The sequence below is a fragment of the Ursus americanus genome, chromosome 30, assembly GCF_024610735.1.
Source record: "Ursus americanus isolate L20-20 chromosome 30, mUrsAme1.1.p, whole genome shotgun sequence".
NCBI lineage: Eukaryota > Metazoa > Chordata > Mammalia > Carnivora > Ursidae > Ursus > Ursus americanus.
This window is the reverse complement of record NC_142156.1, coordinates 22,531,280-22,556,345: the sequence shown is the minus strand read 5'-3', so window position 1 is coordinate 22,556,345 and position 25,066 is coordinate 22,531,280. Positions and strand designations below refer to the sequence as shown.

The window sequence follows — 25,066 nt, the reverse complement described above, 5'->3', positions numbered from 1 at the left end:
GGGGAGAAGGATGGGCAGGCTTTCTGCCTCAGTCCATCGGCTATTCTGACCATGTGGCTCGAAGGCGCACGGCTCCCCCCGCGTGGGAGGCCGGACGTCCCAGATCAAGGTCCCAGCCTGGTCCGGTCTGTGGTCGTTACTCAGGACTCAGGCCCCAAAGCCCAGTGCTCTTCTCATAACCCAGCCTGCGTGTGCAGGGGTCCCTAGCATGGCCCCTGGCTCGGCCCCGTGGGGAGAAGAGCTCAGGCATCTGGGGCAGGAGGCGCAGAAACCCTGGCCGCCCTCCGTCCCCGACCAGGAGTCTCGCCTTCGGCAGCAAACCGGGGCAGGTTGGTGTGTCCGCTTGCACACACGGCGGGTGTTGGAGCCTTTGGCATCATGTACAGGGCTCGGGTGGGTCCGAGTCCGGACCCTAGTGCCCCTGCTGCGGGCCAGGTACTCACCACACGGTCCCTCCCCGCCCCCCTCTCCACGGCGCCCCAAGCCATGCCCCTCCAGCTCTGACCTCACCAGACCCCGAACCACGGGCCGCGTCTGCGTCCTGGGGATGGAGTCTGAGTCCTCCAAGCCCGGCCGACGTCCCCTCTCGGCTCCTGCTGACCCGGGACGACCCGTTGTTTCGTCAGCAGCCTGGGGCAGCAACTCCGGAGTCGTTTCAGGAGGCAATTTTTAGTTCAGTTCGGGTACATTTGTTTCTGAATCTATTCCTAGAAATACTAGTATATTCCTGGAAATACCAGTAACACCAGCTTTCTCTTTTCCTACTCTCTAAAATAGCAGTGAGTAACGGCTCCACGACAAACTCATTTAAGAGCAGCTGAAGATAGTTACACCAACAACTGCAGCGAAATTTGCTTCTGGGATTTTGTCGGCTCACAGATGGACCCTTTAACCCATCCAGAAAAGCCATCCGTGTGAACGTGTCCTTTCAAAGGGTCACACTTCCTTACCAGGGGTCCTGGCTCTTTAGGGAATTGCAAATCAGTCACAAAGACCGATGGTGGCCAAGGTCGGGGTGCGTGACCGTGGCTGGGGCAGGGTGGGCTCCAGATCCCGCCAAGGGCCTCCCCCCCACCTCGGCCTGGCCAAGAAAGTGGGGTGACTGTCCAGCCAGAAACACAGCATGGTCCCCTCAGAGCAGGGGCTCTCCAGCGCACAGGACAGCCCCCTAACGAAGAACCGCCTGGCAGAAAATATCCGTAGCGCCGACATGGTGAAACCCTGCCCCCGAGTTGAGATCTTTGCGCCCAACGGAGGAGCCGCTCGCCACGGCGGCCGGGGAGCCCTGGGTCGGGTCGGATGTGTGCCCCACGTGTAGATGCACACTGGGTTCGGACACTGGGCGCCATAAGCACGAAACGGCGCGTTCATAATTTTTATATTGATCACATGTTGAATGATCATGCTTTTCAAATAGTGGGTTAAACACATGCGTCAAAAACAATTAGCTTCATGTGTTCTTCCTTTCCCGAATGTGACTATCGGAGACATTTAAACCACACGCGTGGCTCACGTTGCTTCCCTTGGTGTGGTTCACAACTTCGTCCCTCCCGCTCCCCGCACAGGCCTCCGGGTCTTCTGTAAGGCGCCGTGGGCTTGCGGCCGCCGTTAGCCCAGAAATCACTCCTGGGGGTATTAGGAAAAAGCATCCCTCCCTCGAGACGCTGTGTGCAACAGTCAGAAAGCGGGGAGAATATGCTGGTGTTGCTGGGGCCCCTTGCCGCTGCCGGAGGTTGTCGTAACCCAGACGGCTTGCATGCCGCCCGAGGCCCGAGGCTCCGAGAGCAGTGGCCGCCGTAGCTGAGCGGGGGCTGCCGGCTGCAGGGAACGATCTTCCCGTCCCAATCCCTGCACTCAGAGGTTTGTACGGTTCTCTTTGACTTACACGTGCTGCTTTTAACAGCAGAGAGGACGCTGGTGCTGTGTCGGACCCTGGTGAGGGGAAAAAGCTTTGTTTGGTTGCTTGCCTTGGACCTTTATGTTTTCTTCTGGGTGTGTTTCCAGGACTACAAAACATATGGAAAAAGGCCAAACGGTTCATTTCTGGCTTGGAACAGCCCTCACGCTGTCTTACTCCTTGAGCAAGCATTGTGGGTTCATTATCGCAGCCAATGTTGGTGGAAAGGACCAAGAATTACGGTCATTCCCTCAAGAAACTTTAGAGCAGATTGCTGTAGGCAAACTTTTCCTTGGAAGGGAGAAATAATAAATGTGTTAGATTTGCGGACCCAATGGTGTCTGTCATCACGGTGGGACCCTCCCATGGTCACACAAAAGCCACCACAGACAATACAGAAATAGGTTTGAACGGCCATGTTCCAATAAAACTTTATTTACACAAAGGAGGGTGGGCAGGATTTGACTCATGGTTCATGGTCTGTCCTATCAGTGGTTCCAACAGCTGCCCCATGGGCCGGACTCACGTTGCAGATGTATTTTTTGCCCATGAAAAATATTATAATTGGTTGCCCATGCGGGAACGCAAGTGATCTTTACATAAAATCCAGATGTGTTGTTTCTCTCGAAGAGACGGCAATAAAGAGCTCCATTTACTCGTGGCCACGATTAGCCGTAGCCGAGGACGGGTCATCCTTCTAGCCCAGGGCACGTCTGGCTTACCGTTGCCCCCCTGCCATCACCTGCTTGCTTACTGTGCGTACTCGGGGTTTGAACCACAGCCCAAAGCAGACCTGATGAACACCGGATCGGGAGTGATGACGACATGGAAAAATTGAAATGGGAAAATTTAGTGGAGCGACTGCAAGTGTGGCGTACATAAACCCACCAGCTGAGTTTCTTATTTCCGGGGGCTGAACCTTCTTAGCGAATGGGATGCCCAAGGGAAGCTGCCATCGGGTCAATGCAGATGACGGATGGGGGCGCTTACCTTGATGACATCCTCATCTGTGGACTTGCACTCCACCGACTCCGAGATATCCATCACGGCGCTGTTCTCCTCCACAGAGACCACCCTGATGGGCAGGGCTACCGTCTTTCCCGTGAGAATGGCGGTGTTCAGAATTTCAGTGTCCTGCCGGAAGAATCAGACGTACTGGGTCAAGGGGGCAAGTCAGTGCTCTTGAACACCAGGGGGAACCTTCCAGGTGGTCCTTGTTGAGAACAAGATGCCGTGGCGCTCCCCTTGGGAACTTGGGGGCAAAAGGCCATTCTTTGGGACAATTTTCCAAGAACATACAACAATGTAACATTTTACAAACATTAACAGTTTATGTAGGACCATCTTCTTAGCTACCAGCTACAACGGCTGAAACGTATTTCTTTTTCTTTCGCAGAGACCAAGTGGAAGTGGTGCATTGGTTGGGTTTGGGTTGCAGGCAACAGAAACGAGCTCTGGCTAGTCTGAGCAGGAAGGAGCTGTGGTCGGTTGAGTAACACTCCTCCCCACCCCAAACCCGAGCCCTAATCTCCGGAGCTGGCAAGTCTGTTCTATTCTGTGGTCAAAGGGCCTTTGCTGTTGTGATTAAGAGACGGATCTCAAGATGGGCAGGTTATCCAGTGCCAGACCCAACAGAATCGTAAGGGTCCTTTATAGGAGGTGACCGTGAGGGTCAGAGGAAGATGGGGCGAGGGAGGGGACCGAGGCAGAGGTCAGAGGGATACGATCATGACCTAGGAGAGGTGGGGGGGCCCTAGGAGCTGGAAAAGGACACATCCTCCCCTACAGCATCCAGAGGGAACCCAGCCCTGCTGACACCTTGATTTTTGCTCCATAGGACCCATTTCTTTCTTTTTTTTTTTTTTTTAAAAGATTTTATTTACTTATTTGACAGAGATGGAGACAGCCAGCAAGAGAGGGAACACAAGCAGGGGGAGTGGCAGAGGAAGAAGCAGGCTCATAGCGGAGGAGCCTGATGTGGGGCTCGATCCCATAACGCTGGGATCACGCCCTGAGCCGAAGGCAGACACCTAACCGCTGTGCCACCCAGGCGCCCCCATAGGACCCATTTCTGACTCCGGTGCCCAGAACTGTGATATATCCAGCAGGTGTTAACATGGTACAGCAATAGGGAACTAATGCAGGTTCTTACCAGTTGGGTCCTGGGCCACTCCAGGGTCAAAGGAAAAGCAGCAGCAGGCCTTGGAAAGGCAGGCCCCCCATCCGCTCCCAGGATACTGGAAACCAGGAAGAAGGGGCAGCGTCTCCAGGTGGAGCGGAGTGAACAGCTTTGGCCATTTCTCTCCCCGAGTCCCCCCCACAGAGGATCTGCATTCTCTGGGGGGACAGTCTGGTTGGTCTCACGGGGGTTAAATGCCCATCCCTCGTACGGGGGAGGATGGCGCCCCCGTGACTCACAGGCTTACCCAGGAAAACGGTCACTACGAGAAGAAGAGGGAGTGAAGGGATTCCCACCCGGCAAAGGAGAGAAACAGCACACGTCCGCTCCTAGATCAGTGAGCCCGTCACTTTTATCCCCCGATGCCCAGGACTGCTGCACCTCGGTGACGGACGCCAGCCCACTGGGGCGCCATCTTTCATGCAGACTTTGAAGCACACCAAAGGCTCTTGCCCTGCTGCCCCTGGGAACCCCCTCCTCCACAGCTGTGGGGACTCGGCCTCACCCCGTTCACACCAACTTCTTGCAGAACGATTAGCATCGCGGCTCCCACACATGTAGTCATGTTCAAAGTGGTAAAGAAAGTACTTTCTCGTTTGAGTCTAGAGGCACTTCTGTCATTCTCCCTTTTAGGGCCAAATGAAGATAAAAAAAAAAAAGAAAGAAAAGGAAGAAAGGTCTGGGGCTTTGGGACATGTATCAGCACCTTTTACCTTTGGGCCAATTCCTCCCAAAGTCTGTCTCCAGAAACACCGCTCCCCTTTGAAGCAGGAGTTGTAAGGGAAGAGATTTTCTCACTTCTTTCTCCGGGGAAGCAATTGGCACAGAAATGACCTTTTGCCTTAAACAGAAGCACAGCTGAAAGAGTCATCAGTTACGAGGGGAGTCCCAGCCTCTCTCTGATGCTGGTACCCACCAGACAGCAGTTAAATAACCCTCCGCTGGGTCTTCTGGATCCACAGGATTCCCAGCGCTGGGGCTGCAATCTGACGGCTCGCGCACTGGCCATTACAGATGCTAAGAATACCGCAGAAATTCCCCAAGTCCATTTTCAGGTTCATTACAGGTAATGTGCTCGGAGCTCAGTCTTTACATTTTCTCTCTCAGAATGGTCTTTGGCTAATGGCTTCATTAAGGCAGCAAACTCCCTCGCGGATTAATTGTGATTAGCTTCCTAACGGTCACTGCAGGTACACACACACACACACACACACACGTGCACACATACACACTCCTCCACCCAACACTTCCTATCCTTCCTATCTGAATCGCGTCAAGATTCAGGCGGGGTGGACGTGGTATAGGTCTCACCGGCCGCCAGAAAGGGCAGGAGCAGAGAATTAACAGTCACGGAGATTGTAGATGGGTGGAGGAAGCGTTGGGGGCAGTGGCTCGAAATGAGTCGAGCGTCCCTGTTTGAACTGTGGCCAGGGAGGTGGCATGGGCTGGTGGGCTCGGCTGGAGAGGTGCTGCGGTGGAGGTCACGTGCCGAGTGTCTTCCCTGGGTCCCTCCACATCCAGCCTGCCCTGCACTGTGCCCCACAAGGCTGACCTGTGCAGACAAACCTCAGTCCCCCCTGCCTTCTGGCTTCTGGCCACCTTGGGACGCACCGTGAAACTGTGTTTCCTGCACAGAGATTGTGTGGTTGGTGGGAGCCACGTGACTAATTCTGGTCGGTGTTGTGAGCTGACATGGCGTGGGTCACTCCTGGGCAAGAGCAGTGCCCCACCTTCCTGTAGGGTCTTTTCCTGAAGCAGAGTGACCACAAGTATTCCAGATGGTAGCTGCTCCGTCACCTGAGGCTGTGTCTGACTGAGTAGGGGCCCCTCTGTGGACCAGCTCTAGGTATGGAGTCTAGAATAGGGCGCCTGCATGGCTCAGTGGGTTGAGTGCCCGACTCTCGGTTTCAACTCAAGTTGTGATCTCAGGGTTGTGGGATCGAGCCCCATGTGGGGCTCTGTGCTCAGTAGGGAGTCGGCTGGAGATTCTCTCTCGCCCTCTGCTCCCCCCCACCCGTGTGCTCTCTCTCAAATAAAACTTTTTTTTTTTTTAAAGAAATGAGAGTAAATGCTGGAGACCTCAGGGCTGCTTGTTACTGCCGCACATCCTACATCCTCCTGACCGATACAAAGGGAGACCATCTGCTGAAACGGCAGGAAAACAGCTTTTGGTGGTAAGTTCAGTTTTGAACATTTTTATTTCCAGCACCTGGTGGTGTTCCTATAATCACTTAGCAAGTATTTAAGGGCACGTTTTGGTAAGGGTCCCTTGATGAGCTGGATGCTTGTTTTAGCTCTCCAGGTGAGACTTGGGATTTCTCGAGGTCAGGATCTGTGTGTGCTGTGGACTGAATTGTGCCCCTGACCCCAAATCCATATGTCAAAGCCCTAATCCTCAGTGTGACTGTATTTACAGAGAGGAAGTGTCTTTAAAGAGGTAATCAAGGTTCCATGGGGCCATAGGGTGACCCAATCCCATAGGACTGGTTCCTTATTGAATAGGAAGTGACACCAGGGACACAGCCATCTGCAAGTCAAGGAGAGACCACAGGAGAAACCATGCCCATGGACACCTTGATCTTGGACTTCCAGCCTCCGGAACCATGAACGTTCTGTTGAGGAAGCCCCAGCCCGGGGTTGTGTGTTACGGCAGCCCCAGAAGATGGTCCTGTGCTGTAACACAGCCCTGGACAGTAAGTTGCAAAGTGGGGCCAAGACACGTCCTTTATCGGGACCTCGAGAAGCAGTCTGTGCTATCATGAAGAAAGGGGGCAGACCCTGTCGGCACGAAAACAGGCGTGATGTTCCAGAGGCAGCCAGAGGTGGTGAGGCTCAGACCCTGGGGGAAGACAGAGGTGGGAGACGGGCTGTGGGACCGAGTCCTTGGGGTGGAGTCCTGGCTATCTCTCCAAGGGAGGCCTGGGCCACTCGAGAGGTCAGGAGATAGAAACACCTGCGTGAATCCCTGACCTCTGCAAAGGAGCCGCTTTCAGATTGGACGGTAGTTTCCTGCTTCCCTGAAATTGTGGGATTATGGAAAGCCACAGCAAACACTGTGGAACCAGGGAGAACAGAGAGAAACGCAGGCGTGGATGGGGCACGTCGGCCAAGTCTGGCAGGAGAGGGCGCACGTCTGGCCCCAAAGACCTGGGAGACGGGTGTGTCGGGATGGAGGGAAGCTTTCCTAGAGCCAAAACGTGCACGTGTGTGTGCACGTGTGTGTGCACATGTGTGTGCGTGTATGCATGCGTGTGTGTGTGTGTGTGTGCACGCACATGTATGAATGGACACGGCAGACACAGCGGTGCATGGGGCTGGCTGTTCTCCCAAATCCTGCTTCAGTCAAGGCTAATTCAGTGTTTAGATGAGATGCCGAGGACACTATTGAAATGCATGCGACTGTCCTGCTTTCAGAAACCGCCAAGCCCCCAACCCGGGAACCGGGGCAGCACCTCGGTGCAGGGCTGGCCAGAGCCGGTGCAGCCTTGCCTGTGGCCCCCGGGAGCTGTGCACCGCTCAGCTCACAGAAGGCAGTCGTCCCCTGCGAGCGCGGTGTCCCCTGCCCGTGGGCCCCGGCTGCCCTGGCACGACGGAGGCACGACTCTGACGGGGAAGCGTTTCCTCTCTCCTCCTCCGGGGTTTCCCCGCCCGGCACCCCCTTCCACCACAGTCCTCCTCTGCTGAAAAGAATCAGTAAAGTCGGGGACTTTAAATCACTGTCATTTCAAATTTGAAGAAAGCCTGAGGCTTCCGAGAAAACATGCTTTGTTGTGTGAGGTGCCCTCATAAATGTAAATTGCTTTGGCCGTTTTCTGTATTTTTACAAATCGTATATTTAATTTTTAAATAAAGAAAGAACATGGAATTACTTCTGGAGTGTGAAACAGACAGGGGGTGGGCACTGACCCTGATAACACTCTTGGGAAGAACAAGAGGGACGTGCAAACGTGCTCCGTCCACGCACGGGACACACCCAGCCACAGACAGTGATGACCCGCGGACCGTGCCCCCGTGAGCGGACCTCAGAACTGTGGTGCTGGGTGCAAGGAGCCACACGGAAGGCCACACGGTGCTGGGTCCCATCCACACGAAGTGTCCAGGACGGCAAATCCGTGGAGATGGAGGGTTGCCGGCAGCGGGGGGAGGGGAAGGCTTGGCGACGGTTCAAAGGGCAGGAGTCGAATCTGTAGGTGATGGAAACCTTCTGGGACCGGGTAGTGGTGGCAGCGTCACTCCGTGAATGTACCAAGAACCGCTCAATCACGGACTGGAAGACCGTGCCTTTAATGGCATGCGAGCCATCTCTCAGCACAGAAGGAGGAAGGAAAGCAGAGCCATGGGAAGGCGATGGCAGGGGTCATGCCTGGCTTGGTCCTAGGTGAGCCGCGGGGCCTCTGAGGAGCACCTGGTCCCGCTCACCCTCGGGTCACACACCCAGAGGCGTCATCTGCAGCTCCGAGGCCGGACACCTGGCCTTTAATCCAACGGTGGGGGTTCAAATCTACTGAGGGTCCGAGGACAGGACCCACTGAATCGAGAATGTTCCAGACTGGGCAGAAACAACCTCTCTCAAGGCAGAAGAGCCTGTGAGCCATGGAGAGGGGTTAATTAATGAGGTTAATGAAACCCCCAGGTCACATCTGGGGAGCTCTTGCTACGAGCCAGGTGTCGCTCAACATTGTCATCTCTACCCGCAACCCACGAAGCAGGTAGTCTTACTATCCCTGGTCCACAGATGGGGAAACCGAGGCCCAGAGCTGATCAAGTAGCTTGTTGGGGGTACAAAGCACACAGGTGGCCTCATCAGGTTTGAAGGCACACCTCTGGGGCTGAAACACCTGTTCTGGGGGCGTGAGAACCTGGAACAGAACGGCCGTGAGTGCTGGCTCTGCCCCTTTCCTGCTATTGTTTAAGTTCTCCAAGCATCTGCTTCTTGGGCTGTGAACCTCGGAATAATTAGTGTTGTTGTGAAGATTACTTCTGATAGTTTACGAGCTGCCCGTCAGGGCTCGGAACAGAGTCCGCGTGGACCGGGAAGGCAGCAGGTCCGCACGACCGGGAGGTGTGCAGGGCCGGGCAATCAGCACACAGAGGTGAGCCCATGCCTCCGCGCTGTGTGTGTTATGGATAGAAGATAAAAAATAGGACGCGTATGTCGCAAGCATCGAACACGCAAAATCTGGAACGACAGAATGTTACTGCATTTTGTGTTTTCAGATTTTTTTTTCCTTTTGTAAAAGAGAGAAAACAGGGCTCATAACTCTGAAATCTCTCATTTCCTCCAATCCAGTTTCCCGATTACGCTCCCCAGAGGCATCGCCATTGGGAACTTCTTGTACATCTTTGGCGTCTGAGATTTTGGACTTTTATCACGTTCCCACCTATGTTGAGAAACTACAGCATTGTTCCCTCCATTTACGTTTTGTAGAAACATATGTTCCATGCGGTTTACACCAGTATATCATATTGGACTTCCCTCCGCTTACTTTATTTTGCTCACCGTCACGTCTTCCCGATCTGTCCGTGTCCACCTGGCAGGACCATAGCTCTCGACTGAGACCCACATCCACACGCAAATCTAATTCTGTCTCAGAAAGCAACTAGACGTCCATCAGATGGCTTCTCCGTGTTCTGCTTTTCTGTTCGCCCTCTGACGGGAGGTCAGGAAGTTTCAGACTCTGCCATGACAATGAGCTCTCCCCTTCTGTGTACACACCCGCAGGATTGCTGGGCTGAGGGGCACGCACGCTTCCCCTTTGATCCTGCCATACCACGGCACATGGTCATGTCCTCCACTAAACTCAGCAACAGCGCGGAGAGCGCCTTCTCCTGAAATTCTTGCCAAGACACGGGTGGTTACGTGCCGACCTGACCAGGTGACAGTCCCCAGTATTCCACCAGACACTAGTCTAGGTGCTTCCATGCAGACAAAATTCAGCAGATGTGATTCATGCTTGTAATCAGTTGACTGTCAGGAAAGCAGATTATCTTAGAGAATCTGGGTGGGTCTGGTTTAATCAGTCGAAGGTCTTTAGATGCGAAGTTGAGGCTTCCCAAGGAAGAATCCTGCCTGAGGACTGCAGCTTCAGTCTGTGCTGCAGAGAGACAGCCTGTGAATCTACGGATGTCCGTCTCTCTGGGTAGATGTACATATTGTACGTACCACGCATGTGGTTGTCTCCCTCCACACCGCATGGACAGCCTAGAAAATGAGGCAGTGGTGGGTGAGTATGGGTGTGACGGACAGGTGGCCCATCTTGCCTTGGACTCCAGAGGAGCCACTGGATGGGGGCATGAGAATACTTCCCGCTTCTATCCAAACCCTTTGCTAGCTTCCAGTAACTCAAATCCAAGCTTCCTTCTCTCTGCCTGTGGCCAGAGAAGCAGTCCATTCCTGTGATGGGTGTACGATGAGCCAGGGGCTCTGAAATCCATGCGTCCCCCACCATCACAGATGCAGGCAGAGCCCAGCATGTCCTGCTGGGGTATCCTCCGATTGCGGACTGAGAGTTTCATATCTTCCCCGAGGAAGGAGGCTCAAAGTAAACTGGATTAACAGGAAGTCTACAGTTTCCCGATTCAGTGTCAATGCTGGGGTGGAGACGGCAAGCAGGTGCTGCTGCTTAGAATTAATTTTTAAAAATTTAATTAATTAATTTAAATATTTGCAGGAAGGGAAGGTTGCAAATACAACCTTGCAAATAGTAGTTAGACTTTTGCAGACCGATTCACAAGGTTCAGGGGCCAAATCCTGCCCATGGTCTGCTTTTATAGAAACTCAGGAGCCAAGAATGGTTTTTGAATTTCTCAAGGCTTTAAGAATATGTCATAGACACCGTATGTGTCCCTACACAGCTTAAAATACTTGCTATCTAGCCCTTTCCGGAAAAACGATGCCTATCCCTGGACAAGATCGTTTTCCTAAAATGATGGGGCTCTTGGTGCATCCCCTGGGGACCTCCCCTGTTCCCGTCCTGTTCCTCTGGGGGTCAAGTCCTTCTGCAGCAGGCTCTGGGGAGATCAAAGGCCCAGGTTTGGAAATCAAGAAAAGAGTCCAGTTGCCGGCAGTCAGGGGGGCTGAGACCCTCATTGCTTCCGGGAACATGAAATCAGAGCACCCATCTTGCCGTTTGCACACTTGCTGTGTGGCATTCGAGGTCCTGCCCCCTCTCTGTGCTTTGTCTTCCTCCTCTGTGAAATGGGATAATCCCATCTTCCTCCAGGGGTCCTCTGAGAACCTGAGGAGAAGGTACACAAACCCCCCGGCTCAGTGCTCGGCATAAAGGGGACCACTCCGTGAACACTAGCCCCGTCCGGGAAACAAAGTCCCAGAGCCGGAACTCTGGATTTCCTAGTCAGCAGATCAGCCCTGAGCGCTCGGCTGGAGATGGTGTGCATTCAACTGTAACTGAATTGGGAATGAATTCAGCATTGCTTGCAAGTCGATGGAGGACCCGTTTAATTAAGCTTTCGATTCGATCAGGACGGACCATCAGCCAGACCCCCAAGAGCGGTGGGAATGGGCTTTGCTTGCAGGCTGCAGACCTTGAGGCTGAACCCCAGGGTGTGAGCAAGGGGGAGCCTGCTGGCGCTGACCACTCAGTGACCTGGGGGTCTAGGACTTACCTTCCAGGGAGTGATAAAGCTCCCCTTCCCTGAAGTAAAAGAGCTTCCCCCCCCCAATTCTTTCCAGCCAAACTGTGGTGAGGTCTGTCTGGCAGGATAATATGTTGAGAGATTTGAATTTTTGAGACATTTGGGCAGGCAAAACAGCCTCCCCAAATTCCCAAGACAGCAAAGCATTTTGGCCAAAATCAGGAGGGAAAAGGGGGCTCCCCCTCACCCCATCCCTCTGCAGCAGAAAGGTCCCTGTCCTGGCGTTTGGGTTGCGGGAGAGGGAGCAAGCACCCATTTCTGGATGGCCCTTCTTCTGGGAAGAGGCAGGAGAAGTGGCTGTCTGGTGTGTCTGTGCAGCAACACAGAAAAAACCTCTGAATCCCAGAAGTGGCCTGAAAAAGGCCATGGCTAGAGAAATAAAGTGATTTGGTTTGGAGGAAATAAAAATGAATGACATTGTAGCAAAAAGGGGCTGTTCACCACTGGGTATCTATTCTCCTCTTTTTCTTTAGTAACAGAGCTACAATGTTTTGGGAAGCGGGGTGGGGGAAGAGGACCCCGCTAACAGACTAAACAGCTCAGTCTCCCTTGCAGCTAGGAGTGCTCCTGTGACAGTCTTAGCACAGAGCTTCTCAAGGTGTGCTGCCCAGACCAGCAGCTGCAGCATTGCCTGGGAACTTCAGAAATGCAGATTCTTGGGCCTCACCCCCACATACTTAAGTCAGAAACTATGGGGGTGGAGCCCATTTGCCTGTGTTTTGACCATCTCTCCAGGTGATCCTGATGCTGCTTAAAGATTGAGAAGAGTTCTAGTCCAAATGTAAGTGGAAATATTACATGGCACTTGAGGAAATCTGCTTCATGGGAGCTGGACTCCCTTCTTTCTGTCCTTTGTCCAGCTACCTGGAATACAGACACAATGGCTGGAACATGAGCAGCCATCTTGGACCATGAGACAAACCCGGAAATGACAACCACTCACCGAGCACTGGGGGTGGGGTAGAGAGATAGGAGAAGCCTAAATCTCCGATAGCTAAGGGGTGGCCCTGGACTTACTTACATATGTGAGATAAACTTCCTTTATGTTGTAGCTATTGGTTTTGAGAGTTTTCTGTTAAACTCAGGCAAACCTGAGGCTAACTCATGAAGATATTCCTTTGCACACTTGAGCCAGTGCACAAAGACTGTTGCTTGCTACACCAGCAGGTGACATTTCTAGTGTTGTAACCATGAGAAGGCCAGGGTCCTAGCTGGTGGCCTGCATGTTGGGAAAGGCAGGGGATGGTGGTAATGCCACTGTTGTCAGCTTAGCGAGGCGACAGCAGGGCGGTAGGGAGAGCAGGCCTCCAGCAGAGACTGACAATTCACCCTAATGTGCAATAGCAAAAAAAAAAAAAAAAAAAAAAAAAAAAAAGACTCCAGAAGAGCACTCATTTTCCCAAATCAAGGCATCCTAGTTAAAATGATGCACTGGCCTCCCAGCAACCAATTGGTATGCTGATTAGGGAAGGTGTTTGAAATGAAGGTTCTGGATGCAGAGGCATCGGAGGAGGGCCATCAGATTAACAAACTGACTTTGTTAGGTGTGGTCAGCAATTTACATAATCCTGTGATTAGGAGTATCTTATGTACACACAGGGGTGTTGCAGGGGCACCTCTTAAAATTCTACCCACTGGCGTGATTTTCCCTCTCACCAGGCGAGTGTGGACACCCAGCTCCACTGCACGGCTCGTCTGACGATCTTTCTCATCAAGGACGGAAGGGGAACCTTATTACCGGCTGGCTTGCAGGCGGCAGGCCCGATGGAACGGGGCCAGATTGCACCCGCCGTCTCCTCCCTGCTCACTTCCTAACGAACCGATCCCCAGAGTTCCGCCTGATGTTCTGGTAAAATTGATTTTAAAAATGCTCCGGGAGTCGCTGGTGGGGAATGCACAGCTGATGGGGCCATGGATGCGAACACTGCTGTCATCTCCTCCTTGCAGCCACTCTGGGTCGTCCAGGAGCGGCCAGGGCCAGGAGCTGGAGGAGCCGGGAGGGGACGCAGCAGGACCTCCTCCCCCAGGAGCGTGCCGGGCCCCGCACAGGCAGCCATGCTCAGTTATTTCCTCCTCTGCCCAGCTTCGCCTGCAGTTCCTTCGGACATCTCAGGTCGGTGCAACGGTGCGCCAAGCAGGGTCGATGTCCGACAGCAGGAAGAGTCCCAGCCCCCGTTCCGGGGCAGAGCACAGAGGGCGCGCTCGGGCTGAGTGGGAAGAGCCTACAAGGGCCACAGAGCCTTGGCCGGGCTCCTACTTACAGGGCGTCTGCGAGGGTCAGCGGTGCGTGTTCACAGCTGTGTGGACAAGCGCCAGCATCTTGCGAGTGTGGGCGTGGTCTGTGAGGTTTCTAGGGCCGCTGTTACCAAGTGCCACAAATGGGGGGCTCAGACCACAGGACTGTGCTCTCTGACCGTCCGACGGTCCAGCAAAGAAACCTGCCTGGCCTCTCGAGGCTCCTAGTGTCTCCTGCCGTGTAGACGCACGGCTCCCGCCTCTGCCTCCACGGCTGCGCAGCCCCTCCCTGGGCGTGTCTGCGTCTGGATTTCCCACTGGTCATCGTGGACAAGGGCCGCCCCAGTGACTTCATCTTGAACTGATGACACGGGCACCGACCCCATTCCAAACAAGGGCACATTCCTGGGCCTTGAGGGTGAGGACTTCCATCATCTCCTTTGGGGTCATAAATCCACAGGCTCCCTCTCCGTCCTCCGCAGAGAACATCCGCGTGCGTCCTTGCCACATTTGATCTCCAACGCGGCACAGGAGAAAGGGCTAATGTTGCCACAGAGGGGAAACTGAGGCCCAGAGAACTTACACTCAAACCCTCCTGCCTCCTGACAGCCAAGCCCCTTTCCATGAGCTCCTTCCTTTACGCCAACAGCCTCTCTGAGCTGACACTGAGCGGGGCTGTTAGCACTGTTGTCAGTGGTGAAACTACCACCCCTACGACGGCCCCTCACGGTCTTGAGTCTGTCCAAGAACTGCAGGCTGCTGCTGGCTCCTCTGCATGTCCTGATCTAGTCACTCATCCCGACACCAGGGGAGGCCGGTACTCCGATCCTCCCTGCCTCATAGCATGGGAAGGGGGGTCCGCTGCCCAGGAAGGCACAGCGGGCAGGGGGGAGCTGGGGGAAGCTGGGGAGGGGAGGCCACTGCCCCCGCTGACACCAGTCTCTACAAACACTGTGAAGTGACTTCGAAAAAGCAAATGCATACATGAAACCTTTCAGGAAAGTGCCTTAGAAAACCCCTGCTTTCCGGAGACACCGTAGACCTCACAGGCGGCAGACAGACCCCCAGCTACACCTAGTTCCCAAACATTTCCCTCACCCCAAAAGAAACCCGGGTCCCTCAGCTGTCCCGCCCCCCAGCCTCCCCTCCTCCCAGCCCCGTGTCCCTGGATTCTCCTCTGTGGGGCACTCCCCACAAGCGGGCTCATATGCAGGACGTGGTCTTCGGTGACCGGCTGCTCTCATTGACCGCCACGTTTTCCAGGGTCATCCGTGTTGTAACGCGTGTCAGCACTACACTCCCTTTCACACCAGTCACACGCCGGGGTGTGGACAGAACATGGCTTGTGTATCCGTTCAGCAACCCACGGACATCGGAGCGGTTGTCAGGCACTGCCGCTGGGGAGACCGAAGCCCAAGCTTTATGTGGGCGGAAGGTTTGCAGGGGCGCCTGGGGTGGGGGGTGCAAAGCTCCCTCTTAGGACCAGGTGCCTGGCCACACTCCTCCCTGGGAAGAAGAATCTTTACCTCCTCTGCCCTGCAGGAGTCAGCAGGACCCGGGGGACTTCTGGATCCCCTTTCCTCCCGGACCCCTTTCCTGAACTCTGTGCACCCCGTTTGTCTGGCATCGGGGCAGAGGAAGGTTATTTTGGGGGGCCACTTCGTCAAGCAGCCGAGGCAGTAGGATGGGCCGGGGGCCCGGCCGCGAGGGCAGATGCTGGCCAGCAGGTGGGGGCTCCTCCCCGGGCGCCCCGTCCTCCGCACCGACAGGCACGCGGGCGACAGCTCCCTCTTTCTCCCGTGAATGCAGTTACTTGTGACTCAGAACGCCGTGTCCCGAACGTCCCCGCACGGTGTGTCATTGATTCCAGCCTCCGCCTGCGGCTGCCTTTCCAGCTGCGGCTTCAGGAGCGACCCCTCCTCGCTGACCCTTTGTCAGGACAGGCGTTCTTTGTTGGAGCCTGTGTCCCTTCCGAGCTTTGAAGCACGGATCAATGGGGTGTGTTGTGAAGCTCGCTCATCTCACTTCCCATCTCGGGGCAACAGGAAAGGGTCCTTGTATGTGATGTGCGCAGTCTGCTCCTGGCACAGACCCCACCCCACGGCCAACAAGGGCCCCCTTTGATGTGCGGGGAGGATGGTGCTGACGTGAAGCATTAGCGAACCTATGTGGCTGGGCCATATTTCAAGACAGCCTAGTCTCCGCACAGCACAGAGGGGGAGCCCCTTAACGCAGAATGAGATCATGTCCCTGCTCCGCTCAAGCCTCCCCCTGCTTCCCGTCTTCTTCAGAGTGAAAGCCAAAGTCCCCAGGACAGATGCGCACCGCTGGCACCTCCTTGCCTCCCTCTTCGTCCTCTCTCCCACCCACATGCCTTCCAGCCACCACGGCCTCTGCTATGCCTGGAACGCGACCGAGTCCTCTCATGTGCTGTTCCTGGGGGAATGCTTTTCCCCCAGATGTCTGCACGTCTCCATCCTCGTCCTTCCAGGGTCTTTGTTCAAATGCAACCTCCCCACCCATCCTAATTCCCTGCTGGGTTCCCCAGGACTCTGATCAAAAGGGAGTCTGCCTCCCTGAATCGGCCTCTCAGGGCCCAGGCGTGTGGGTTTAACATGGACAGCTGGGCTAAGCACATCAGTCACCGAAGCTAACAAGACTCGTTCCCGAGCTACCGCAGGCCCGTGTCTGCCAGCACTTACCCTGAGAGAAACAGACTCACAATGTAAACCATTTAGCAGATCAGTCCTGGGGAGTAACAACTTGTCTCCAACAGTAGCAGAGCAAATTTCCCTCCCTCCCTCAGGATGCATGCTAACAGCTCCGCGGGCTGGCGGGAACAGACCGGTAATTCTGGGTTCTGTCACTACAGGGAAGCCCACCTCCCTCGTCATTTACTTCCAATTCATTCACGGGGCGCACGGGGATGCAGGCGTCCAACTTCACTTATCCATCAATTTACCTCCAATACGAGATGGAGATTCCATTCCAGAACGCTCATTCAAAACAAGAAAACAATTCAATTTAAGAAGGGCATGCGTCTCCGGAAGGTCCAGTGCTGTAACCGAGTTACTAAACGGGACTGTCCTTCGGGATGGCACGTGCAGTGTGGGCAGCAACTCCCCCGAGGTCACATTTTTGCAACGTAGCCGAGAAAGGAGGCAGTGAGAAGCATGCACTTTATTTCTCCAAAGCTGGAGTGTCTGTCCTCGACATGTTTGCTTCATGTAAGTGTGTAGAAATATTATTGCCGTGGGGCGACGGTGTCCTGCCCCAGAGACATGATGGAGGAGGCGGACGTGGCCGGTGGTCCCTGTGCTCCTTTGGCTCCTACGATCCTCTCTCCTACACACACAAGCGTGTGCATCCATTTCCTGAGCTCCTGGGAGAACACATGTCCCAGACCCCTTGCAGCCAGCCTGCCAGCTCTCTGCTTTCTCTCTCCTCTCTCCCCAGTGGGGCGAGGGCGGGTGGTGGGTGGTGTGGGTCAACCCCCTGAGTCCCCAGATAGACGAGAGCCCAGGACGACCCCACCGGGCTTTAGGGGCTTGTGATGGGCAAATTCAGCCGTGTCGACTCGCTGATTGCAGTGCTTGTTCGCTGTGGGAGGTGGCGGGACACACGCTGCCAGGTCATCCCGAGAAGCCAGGTGCGCTATCCACCTGGGCACACCCGGGCACGAGACAGCTGGCCAGCAAGCCACCCACGTTCGAGCACGACGGACAGAGCTAAAGGGGCAGCCCCCCGCCAGGGGCTCTGGCTTTTCAGAAGGAACCACAGGAGAGGAAAATGCATCACGCAGAGGCACGAGTCCCTAATGCTCCCTTCCTGAACCACAGCTGCCTGCCACGGGACAGAATCCTGGAGGCAAGTGTCCCTGGGGCTCTTCAAAATCATACAGAGTGTTTGTCGAGTGGGGACTTGGGGTTGTGAGCCCAGGGGCGACATCTTGGATAACTCGAGCAAAGAGGGAATCTGTCAGAAGCATCTTGCCACTCCCCATTGGCGGTCAGGCTCGGGAACAGGGTGGGCGCCGTGAGTGAATCCCGGCAGCAGGGATTTTGTCAGGGTGATGCTGGTGAACAGAGGCCACGGTCGTTTGGTGTCCTGGTGGGGAGTGGGCGGAGGAGCAGACCCCAGCTGGCCCAGGTCGGGTGGTCCGTCCTCACAGGCGGTGGCCCGGTGGACCGGGAGGGTCCTTGGGCTGCTGGGCCCTGCGTGGACGGATGGCGGCCCGGGCACGGCCACAGCGCGTTTCCCTGCCTTTCTCCAGGGGTCGGCGGTGCCAGCGGGACCTGGAGTCCACGCCTTCCATGAGCTGCCACGGGTGCGGGTCAGCCAAGCCCAGAAAGTTCCCACATCCCCATGCCCCATTCATTCCACTGTAGCTGTGGGCACAGGGGACCCCACTTTCCCCTTGAACGCTGCCTGCCCACACCTGTCACAAACCCCATGAGTCCTCTGTGGCCACAGTTACGGGTCGACCACAGAGCATGTGCACGTAAATCATGGATGAAACCACCTCTCGTGGCAGGCACCGGTGACACACAGCGGCCACCAGCGTGGGGGTTCACGCGACCACACCAGCCACGGCGCGCACCAGGCTCCGAGCAGAATGGCGCTTTCTCCCCACAAACTGTTGATTGCCCCAGGGCCCTTTTGAGGGCCTACTGTAAAATTTAACCATGTTTATCTGTGCAGTTTGATGACTTTTAGAGACTTTACATAGTGAAGAACCATGGCCACAAGCAGCGTTAGCCCATGTCCGTCCCCCGAAGATCCCCTGTGCCATTTGCAACTAACCTCTGCTCCCACATCGGGCCCCAGGCAAACACTGATGGGTTTTCTGTCTCTATAGTTTTGCCTTTTCTAGAAATTTCATGCACATAGACTCCTACAATATATCATATTTTGACTCTGGCTTCTTTTCCCCTAGTTTTTGGGTGCAATGGTACATTTCCCCTCTTTCCCACCAGACAGAGTCCTGGTGTCCAGCTCCCCTTCTGCCGGGTCCCACTTGACCCCACTGAGGTATCTGCATTGATTCCAGTTTCTGGCAATCACGAAGACCTTTGTGTCATGACACCTGCCTACCTGTCTCCTTGTGAGCAGGTGCTTTCCTGTCTGCAGACACCCAGGGCTAGAACCGCAGGCTTGCGAACGTCTGAGTGAGCTGCCAAGCTGTCCTCCAAGCTGTTCGTCATTGCACACCCACACCTCGTGCACGCATGCCCCTTCAGTTTCCTGGCACCCACGCCAGCACGGGGCAGGCCCCTCATCTCTGTTTTGGCCGTTCTCCTGAGCACGAGGCACAATTTCACCGTGCTTCAGATCACGTTTCCCCGTGACTGATAACACTGAGTATTGGAATTCTCCTAACATTTCGGATTAAAATGAACAACTGTGGCTAAGTCTTGGCTCAAATTCATCGAACCATTGCTCCAATTTAGCCTTTAGGATGTGGGGAAAAAAAAGTAACAGGACAGCAAGGAGACATGTTGACCCATCACAAAAGGAAAGAAAGAGAAAGAAAGAAAGAAAGAAAGAAAGAAAGAAAGAAAGAAAGAAAGAAAGAAAGAAAGAAAGAAAGAAAGAAAGAAAGAAAAAGAAAGAGAAAAGAAAAGAAAAGAAAAGAAAGGAAAAGATCTGAAGAAAATGAAAATAGTAATTGGGAGCAGCTCGATGGTAGACACATAAAATCACATTCTATGTGGCCAACCATTTAAGTTCATTACCAACATATATATAATTAGAAGTATTTCACCACGCACTATCTCAGGTTTCCTCGTAAAACTGGGATTTCACGAAGATATGTGCCACTTGTCTATGTCAACAGAGTCAGGTCTGAATAACGAGGGTTTTGGGGGCCACATGCAGGCTCAGCAGCTGGCAGTGGGGCGCGTGCTCCGCAACTGCTGGCTGGGTGGGCTCTCTGCCCTGGGTGAGCGGGCTCCTCACTGAGGTTTCATTACCTTCTCCTTGGTTTTTATTTATTTATTTTTTTTAAAGATTATTTATTTATTTATTTGACAGAGAGACAGCCAGCGAGAGAGGGAACGCAAGCAGGGGGAGTGGGAGAGGAAGAAGCAGGCTCCCAGCGGAGGAGCCCGATGTGGGACTCAATCCAGGAACGCTGGGATCACACCCTGAGCCGAAGGCAGACGTTTAACGACTGCGCTACCCAGGCGCCCCCCTCCTCCTTAATTGTTAACAAGGGTGTCTGCTCAGGAGTCTGGGAGAGTCCCCGGGAACGTGAGGTCCACATCAAAAGGGCACACACCCAGACAGCAGCCGCCAAGAGGCTCCTTCGCTGTCCCGGGCGGATCTCTCAGACGAACGCAAACCTTTTGCAAATGAGCGGAGAAATTTTCCAGTCTCCTCCTCCTTGGCTGAGCTGTGCAGATTTAATTGCGAGCAGCAAACGCAGTAATCTGGTGGTAAAACCCCTTGTCCCACACGGCGTTCCTGACATAGCGGACAGATAGGAGCCTGGGGAGAAAAGAGGATCTTGCTTTTTTCTTTCAAGTGATTAAGGAAAAGAGAACTAGGTTGTCTCCTGCATGGCTTTTCTGGCAAATTCAAACAAGGAGCCTTTTCCGGGGGTCCGTGAGAGACGATCCGACACGAAGGACAGAGTGGCCTTCAAAGATGGGGTGCGTGCAGCTCCCTGTTTGTAAAGTGCTCTCCAGCACGCCTCCCGGTTCTCTGCCCGGCTGTCGCAGGTGGGGCTGTAGGGAGGCTCACAGCACAAGCCCCCTGATTCTAACCCACCCCTGCCACGTACTTGCTGTCTGTCCCTGGCAAATCACTAAACCTTCCTGTGCCTCAGCTTCCTTCACTTTACACAGGGAAAGACTGGTTTCCGTCGGTTATCTGTCTGGGTTTCCTGGAGCTGCTGTCATAGACCCTCACGCACTGGGGGTTTTCAACAACAGGAACGTCCTCTCTCGCAGCTCCAGGGGCCGGAAGCCCGACGTCTGGGTGTCCGCGGGGCCGTGCCCCCTCCAGAGGCCCTCAAGCCTTCCTGCCTCCTCCTCTTCCTCCAGTGCCCCTTGGTGACCGCATGCCTGGTGCTTCTTGGCTTCTCTTCCTCCATCTTCACACGGGTTTCTCCTCTCTGTGCCACTGTGCCTTCTCCTTTTCGGGCTCTGATGAGCACATCCTCATGGATTTAGGGCCATCCACATCCACCAGGAGCACCTCTTGCCCCTGTTCCCTTAATCACAGGGCAGAGACACTGGCATCACAGGGACGCTCAGAGAACACGTCTGCAGTTGATGGTTGACCATTCCCGAAGGAGAGGCTGGTCTGGCTCGGCAAGCAGATGATGGACAGCATGTTTTTGGGGACGATGGCACCAGCAAAGGTCTGGAGGCTGGTACTTCTCATGTGGGGGGCACCCAGCACGTCAGCCGTGCTGCTGCTGGAATGTGGGAGCGAGGACGCGCGTGCCAGCCTGGTCTGCGGGTCCCGGGGTCAGAACGCAGTTTGTCTCCAGAGATTTCATTCCCACCAGGAACTGTTTCAAGCCTCCCCCAGAGAGCCCTCTGTGTGTTTCTTGTCACCCCTTCACCCTTATTTCACAGAGGCGCAATATTTGCAGTATTTGAAGTAGACTCTAGCACTCTTTAAAAAAACCCCAGCTTTTTGAGACAGTTCACATGCCATACCGCTCATCCACTTAAGATGCATAATCCAATGGCGTCTAGCAGACTCACAGGGCAGTGCATCCGTGCCCACGATCGATTTAAGACCATTTCCGCCACCCCGAAAGAAACCCGGTACCCCCTAGCTGTCACCCCCTCATTCCTCGCAGCCCCAGGCAGCTACAGAGTCACTTTCTCTCTCTGCCTTTCCCAGTTAACAATCTTTGCTCATAAATCAACAAAACAGTCTTAAAATAACCGCAGTGGACAACACACACCCTGTTTGTAACCCCAAAGTCATTTTGGGAGGAAGAGTGACCAACTCATCCTGGTTTACCCAGACTATGCCAGTTTTAAAACCGAAATTTCTGTGTCCTGGGAACTGCCTCCATCCCAGGCAAACTGGAATGGTTGGGCACCATTTTGAACAGCAACAGGCTGTGCTTACGAGGTGCCCATGGCTGAAATATCCTGGCTGCTCACCCTTCGGCACGGTCTGAGTGGATTTATGGGCACAAGAAAGGGAAGAAATTAATCTCTTCAATTTACTCACACAACCATTGGGATCAAAGAACCATTGTCTTTCTCCAACTTCCTCATTCAGCGGATCTGACTTTCAGCTGTTTTCAAAGATGATCTCATCACCATTACCATGACCATCATTATAATCATGACCATTCCCACGATAGCCATCATCATCGACATCATCATCACCACCATCATCATCACCACCATGACCATCACTCCAACCACTGTTGCCATCATCACCATCATCATCACCATGACCATCATCACCATATCACCATCATCACCAGCCTCACCATCACCATCAGCACCATCAAAATCATCATCATCACCATCACCCCAATCACCATCACCACAATCATCACCATCATCACCATCATCATCATCACCACCATCATCACCATCATCACCATCACCATCACCGCCGTCATTATCACCATCACCATCATCATCACCATCGTCATCACCATCACCATATTCATCACCATCACCACCATCACCACCGTCACCATCATCACCATCATCACCACCGTCACCATCATCACCATCATCATCACCATCACCACCATCACCATCATCACCATCATCATCACCATCACCACTGTCACCATCATCACCATCATCACCACCATCACCACCATCACCATCATCACCATCACCACCGTCACCACCGTCACCATCATCACCATCATCACCACCATCACCATCATCACCATCATCATCACCATCACCACTGTCACCACCATCACCATCACCATCATCACCATCATCATCACCATCACCACTGTCACCATCATCACCATCATCACCATCACCACTGTCACCATCATCACCATCATCATCATCACCATCACCATCATCACCACCATCACCACCATCACCATCATCACCACCATCACCACCATCACCACCATCACCACCGTCACCATCGTCACCATCATCACCTCCATCACCATCATCGTTCACCTCCTCCTCTGTACACTTTCACATAAATATTTCCCACTCTAAGGTGTGGTGGTGAAGATGAGAGCATTGGAGCTGGATTTGGGTGAGAGCCTATGTGCCTCACTTCCAAGCTGTGCAGCCAGGGGCAGGATGGCTGTGTCCCCAGGCCTCAGTCCCTCACCCGTAAAATGTAGATAATATCAGCTCAGCCCCTGTGGAAGCAGCTGGCATGGGGACGAAGTGAAATGGTGAACACGAAACACTTAGCCCAGAGCCTGTGCCCAGTAAATGCTAATTATTATCCTCACGGAAATTAACCTCAATGTGATTCAGCAGCTTTTGATCTCACACATTTGCCAAACCAGGGCAGCTCTGATTTCTGGTGGTTCTTGCTAGTTTTGCCTCTGACTCTCCCCAGTTGGGCTCCCCAGGGTGACACAACCGCGTTTCGGGCGGGTGCTGGTGATGACTGCCTCTGAGGAGGGCTGATGCTGAAAACACGAAACAAGACCAAATATGGGAAAGCATTTTATAAACTGCAGAGTGCTGAGCAGATGTCGGGGCAGGGGACCGAGACTCACTGTTGAGGCTTCTGCCGCTCCCAGAACCAACAAAGGCATCCAGGCCAGTGCTTTGCCCCAACCTCTATGCAGAATTGAGCACAAAACACCCAAAGTCGGGCCTTGCATGCAGAACTGGAAGCTTCTAGAGGTCCCGCAAGAAATGAAGGCACTCTCATGTTTCCCACAGTGTCCCTCCACAGGAAATGCATTTTATAAATAATCTCAATTAAAAGCATTCCTAACGTTGCGGGTGACATTTTCGCTTGCTGACTCGGAAGGTCCCAGAGCCCCTACCTAGACACAGAAGCCAGAAGAGCCATCAGGTCACAGAGAGGCAAGTAGTCACAGTCAACTCGGCTCAGCTCTGCGGAATTTCCATTCTGCCGGCGGTGGGAGCCCCCCGGGCTGTCCGCATCAGGGGAGGCCCCGTGCTGTTGGCCTGTTTCTCAGAAGCAGGGGGGGAGAGGCACGGGGGGGGGGCGCCTTGAAAACGAGGCAGCAAGGATGACTTAGGAAAGGTGCGGTAAAACAGACATCTGTGATTTGACGCCAGCTGGTCTCACAGCCTCCGGAGGGTCACAGGGAAGAAGCCGCGTGTCAGACAGGCCAAGCTTCACATCCCACGGCCGCGACTCACAAGCAGCGTGATCTCGGGCGAGTGACCTCACCCTTCTGAGCCTCCACTTTGTCCTCTGGGAAGTGGGAGTAGTAACCCCTGCCTGTTGGAGCTTCTGAAGGGCCGTAAGCAGACCCCGTACGGAGCAAGCCGAGTGTGCGGGAAACACCCCACAGGACCCCTTGCACGGCCGCGGGGGGTGCAGGGCGAGTGAAGGCTTTCTAATAACTCTTTGGGAAGAGCAGCCAAAGGAGGCTGACGGCACCTCAAAAAGTAAGAACAAACAGAAGTGCTACGGGATCCAGTGATCCCCGGTCTAGGTACGTACAGGGAATCATTGAAGTCAGGATTTCAGAGCGATATCTGCACCCCACGTTCACGCAGCATTATTCACGACGGCCGAGTCAGGCAAACCCCCGAGTCCGTCAACAGATAAACGGGTAAGGACGTGTGTGTATACAGTGGAACAGTATTCTGCCTCAGAGAGGGAGGAAATCCTGCCATTTGCAACAACGCGGATGAACCTGGAGGACATGAGCTCAGTGAAGTGAGCCCGTCACGGAAAGACTGAGTGCAAAGTCTGAAACGGTCACGGTCACCGGAGCCGAGAGAAGGATGGGGGTTGCCAGGGGCTGAGGGAGGAGGAAGGGCCGGTGCTCACGGGGCAGGAAGTTTCAGCCACGCCACGTGGGACGGATGCGTTCCAGAGATGTGCTGGACGGCACAGTGTAAACCACGTGCTTTACGCCTTGTTAGGGCGGCTGACCTCACGTAGGACTAAGAAAACCCAAACCCAAACTCAGA

General features: G+C 54.2%; 1 protein-coding gene across 1 annotated transcript in view; it reads right to left on the bottom strand.

The window, feature by feature from the left end:
* Window positions 1-25,066, bottom strand: part of TMEM132C (transmembrane protein 132C) — a 196,992-nt gene that overhangs the window by 25,044 nt on the left and 146,882 nt on the right. Inside the window, exon 5 of the mRNA XM_087857167.1 lies at window positions 2,888-3,031. Coding sequence (XP_087713293.1) covers window positions 2,888-3,031 — 144 coding nt within the window. The remainder of the gene's footprint in view (window positions 1-2,887; window positions 3,032-25,066) is intronic.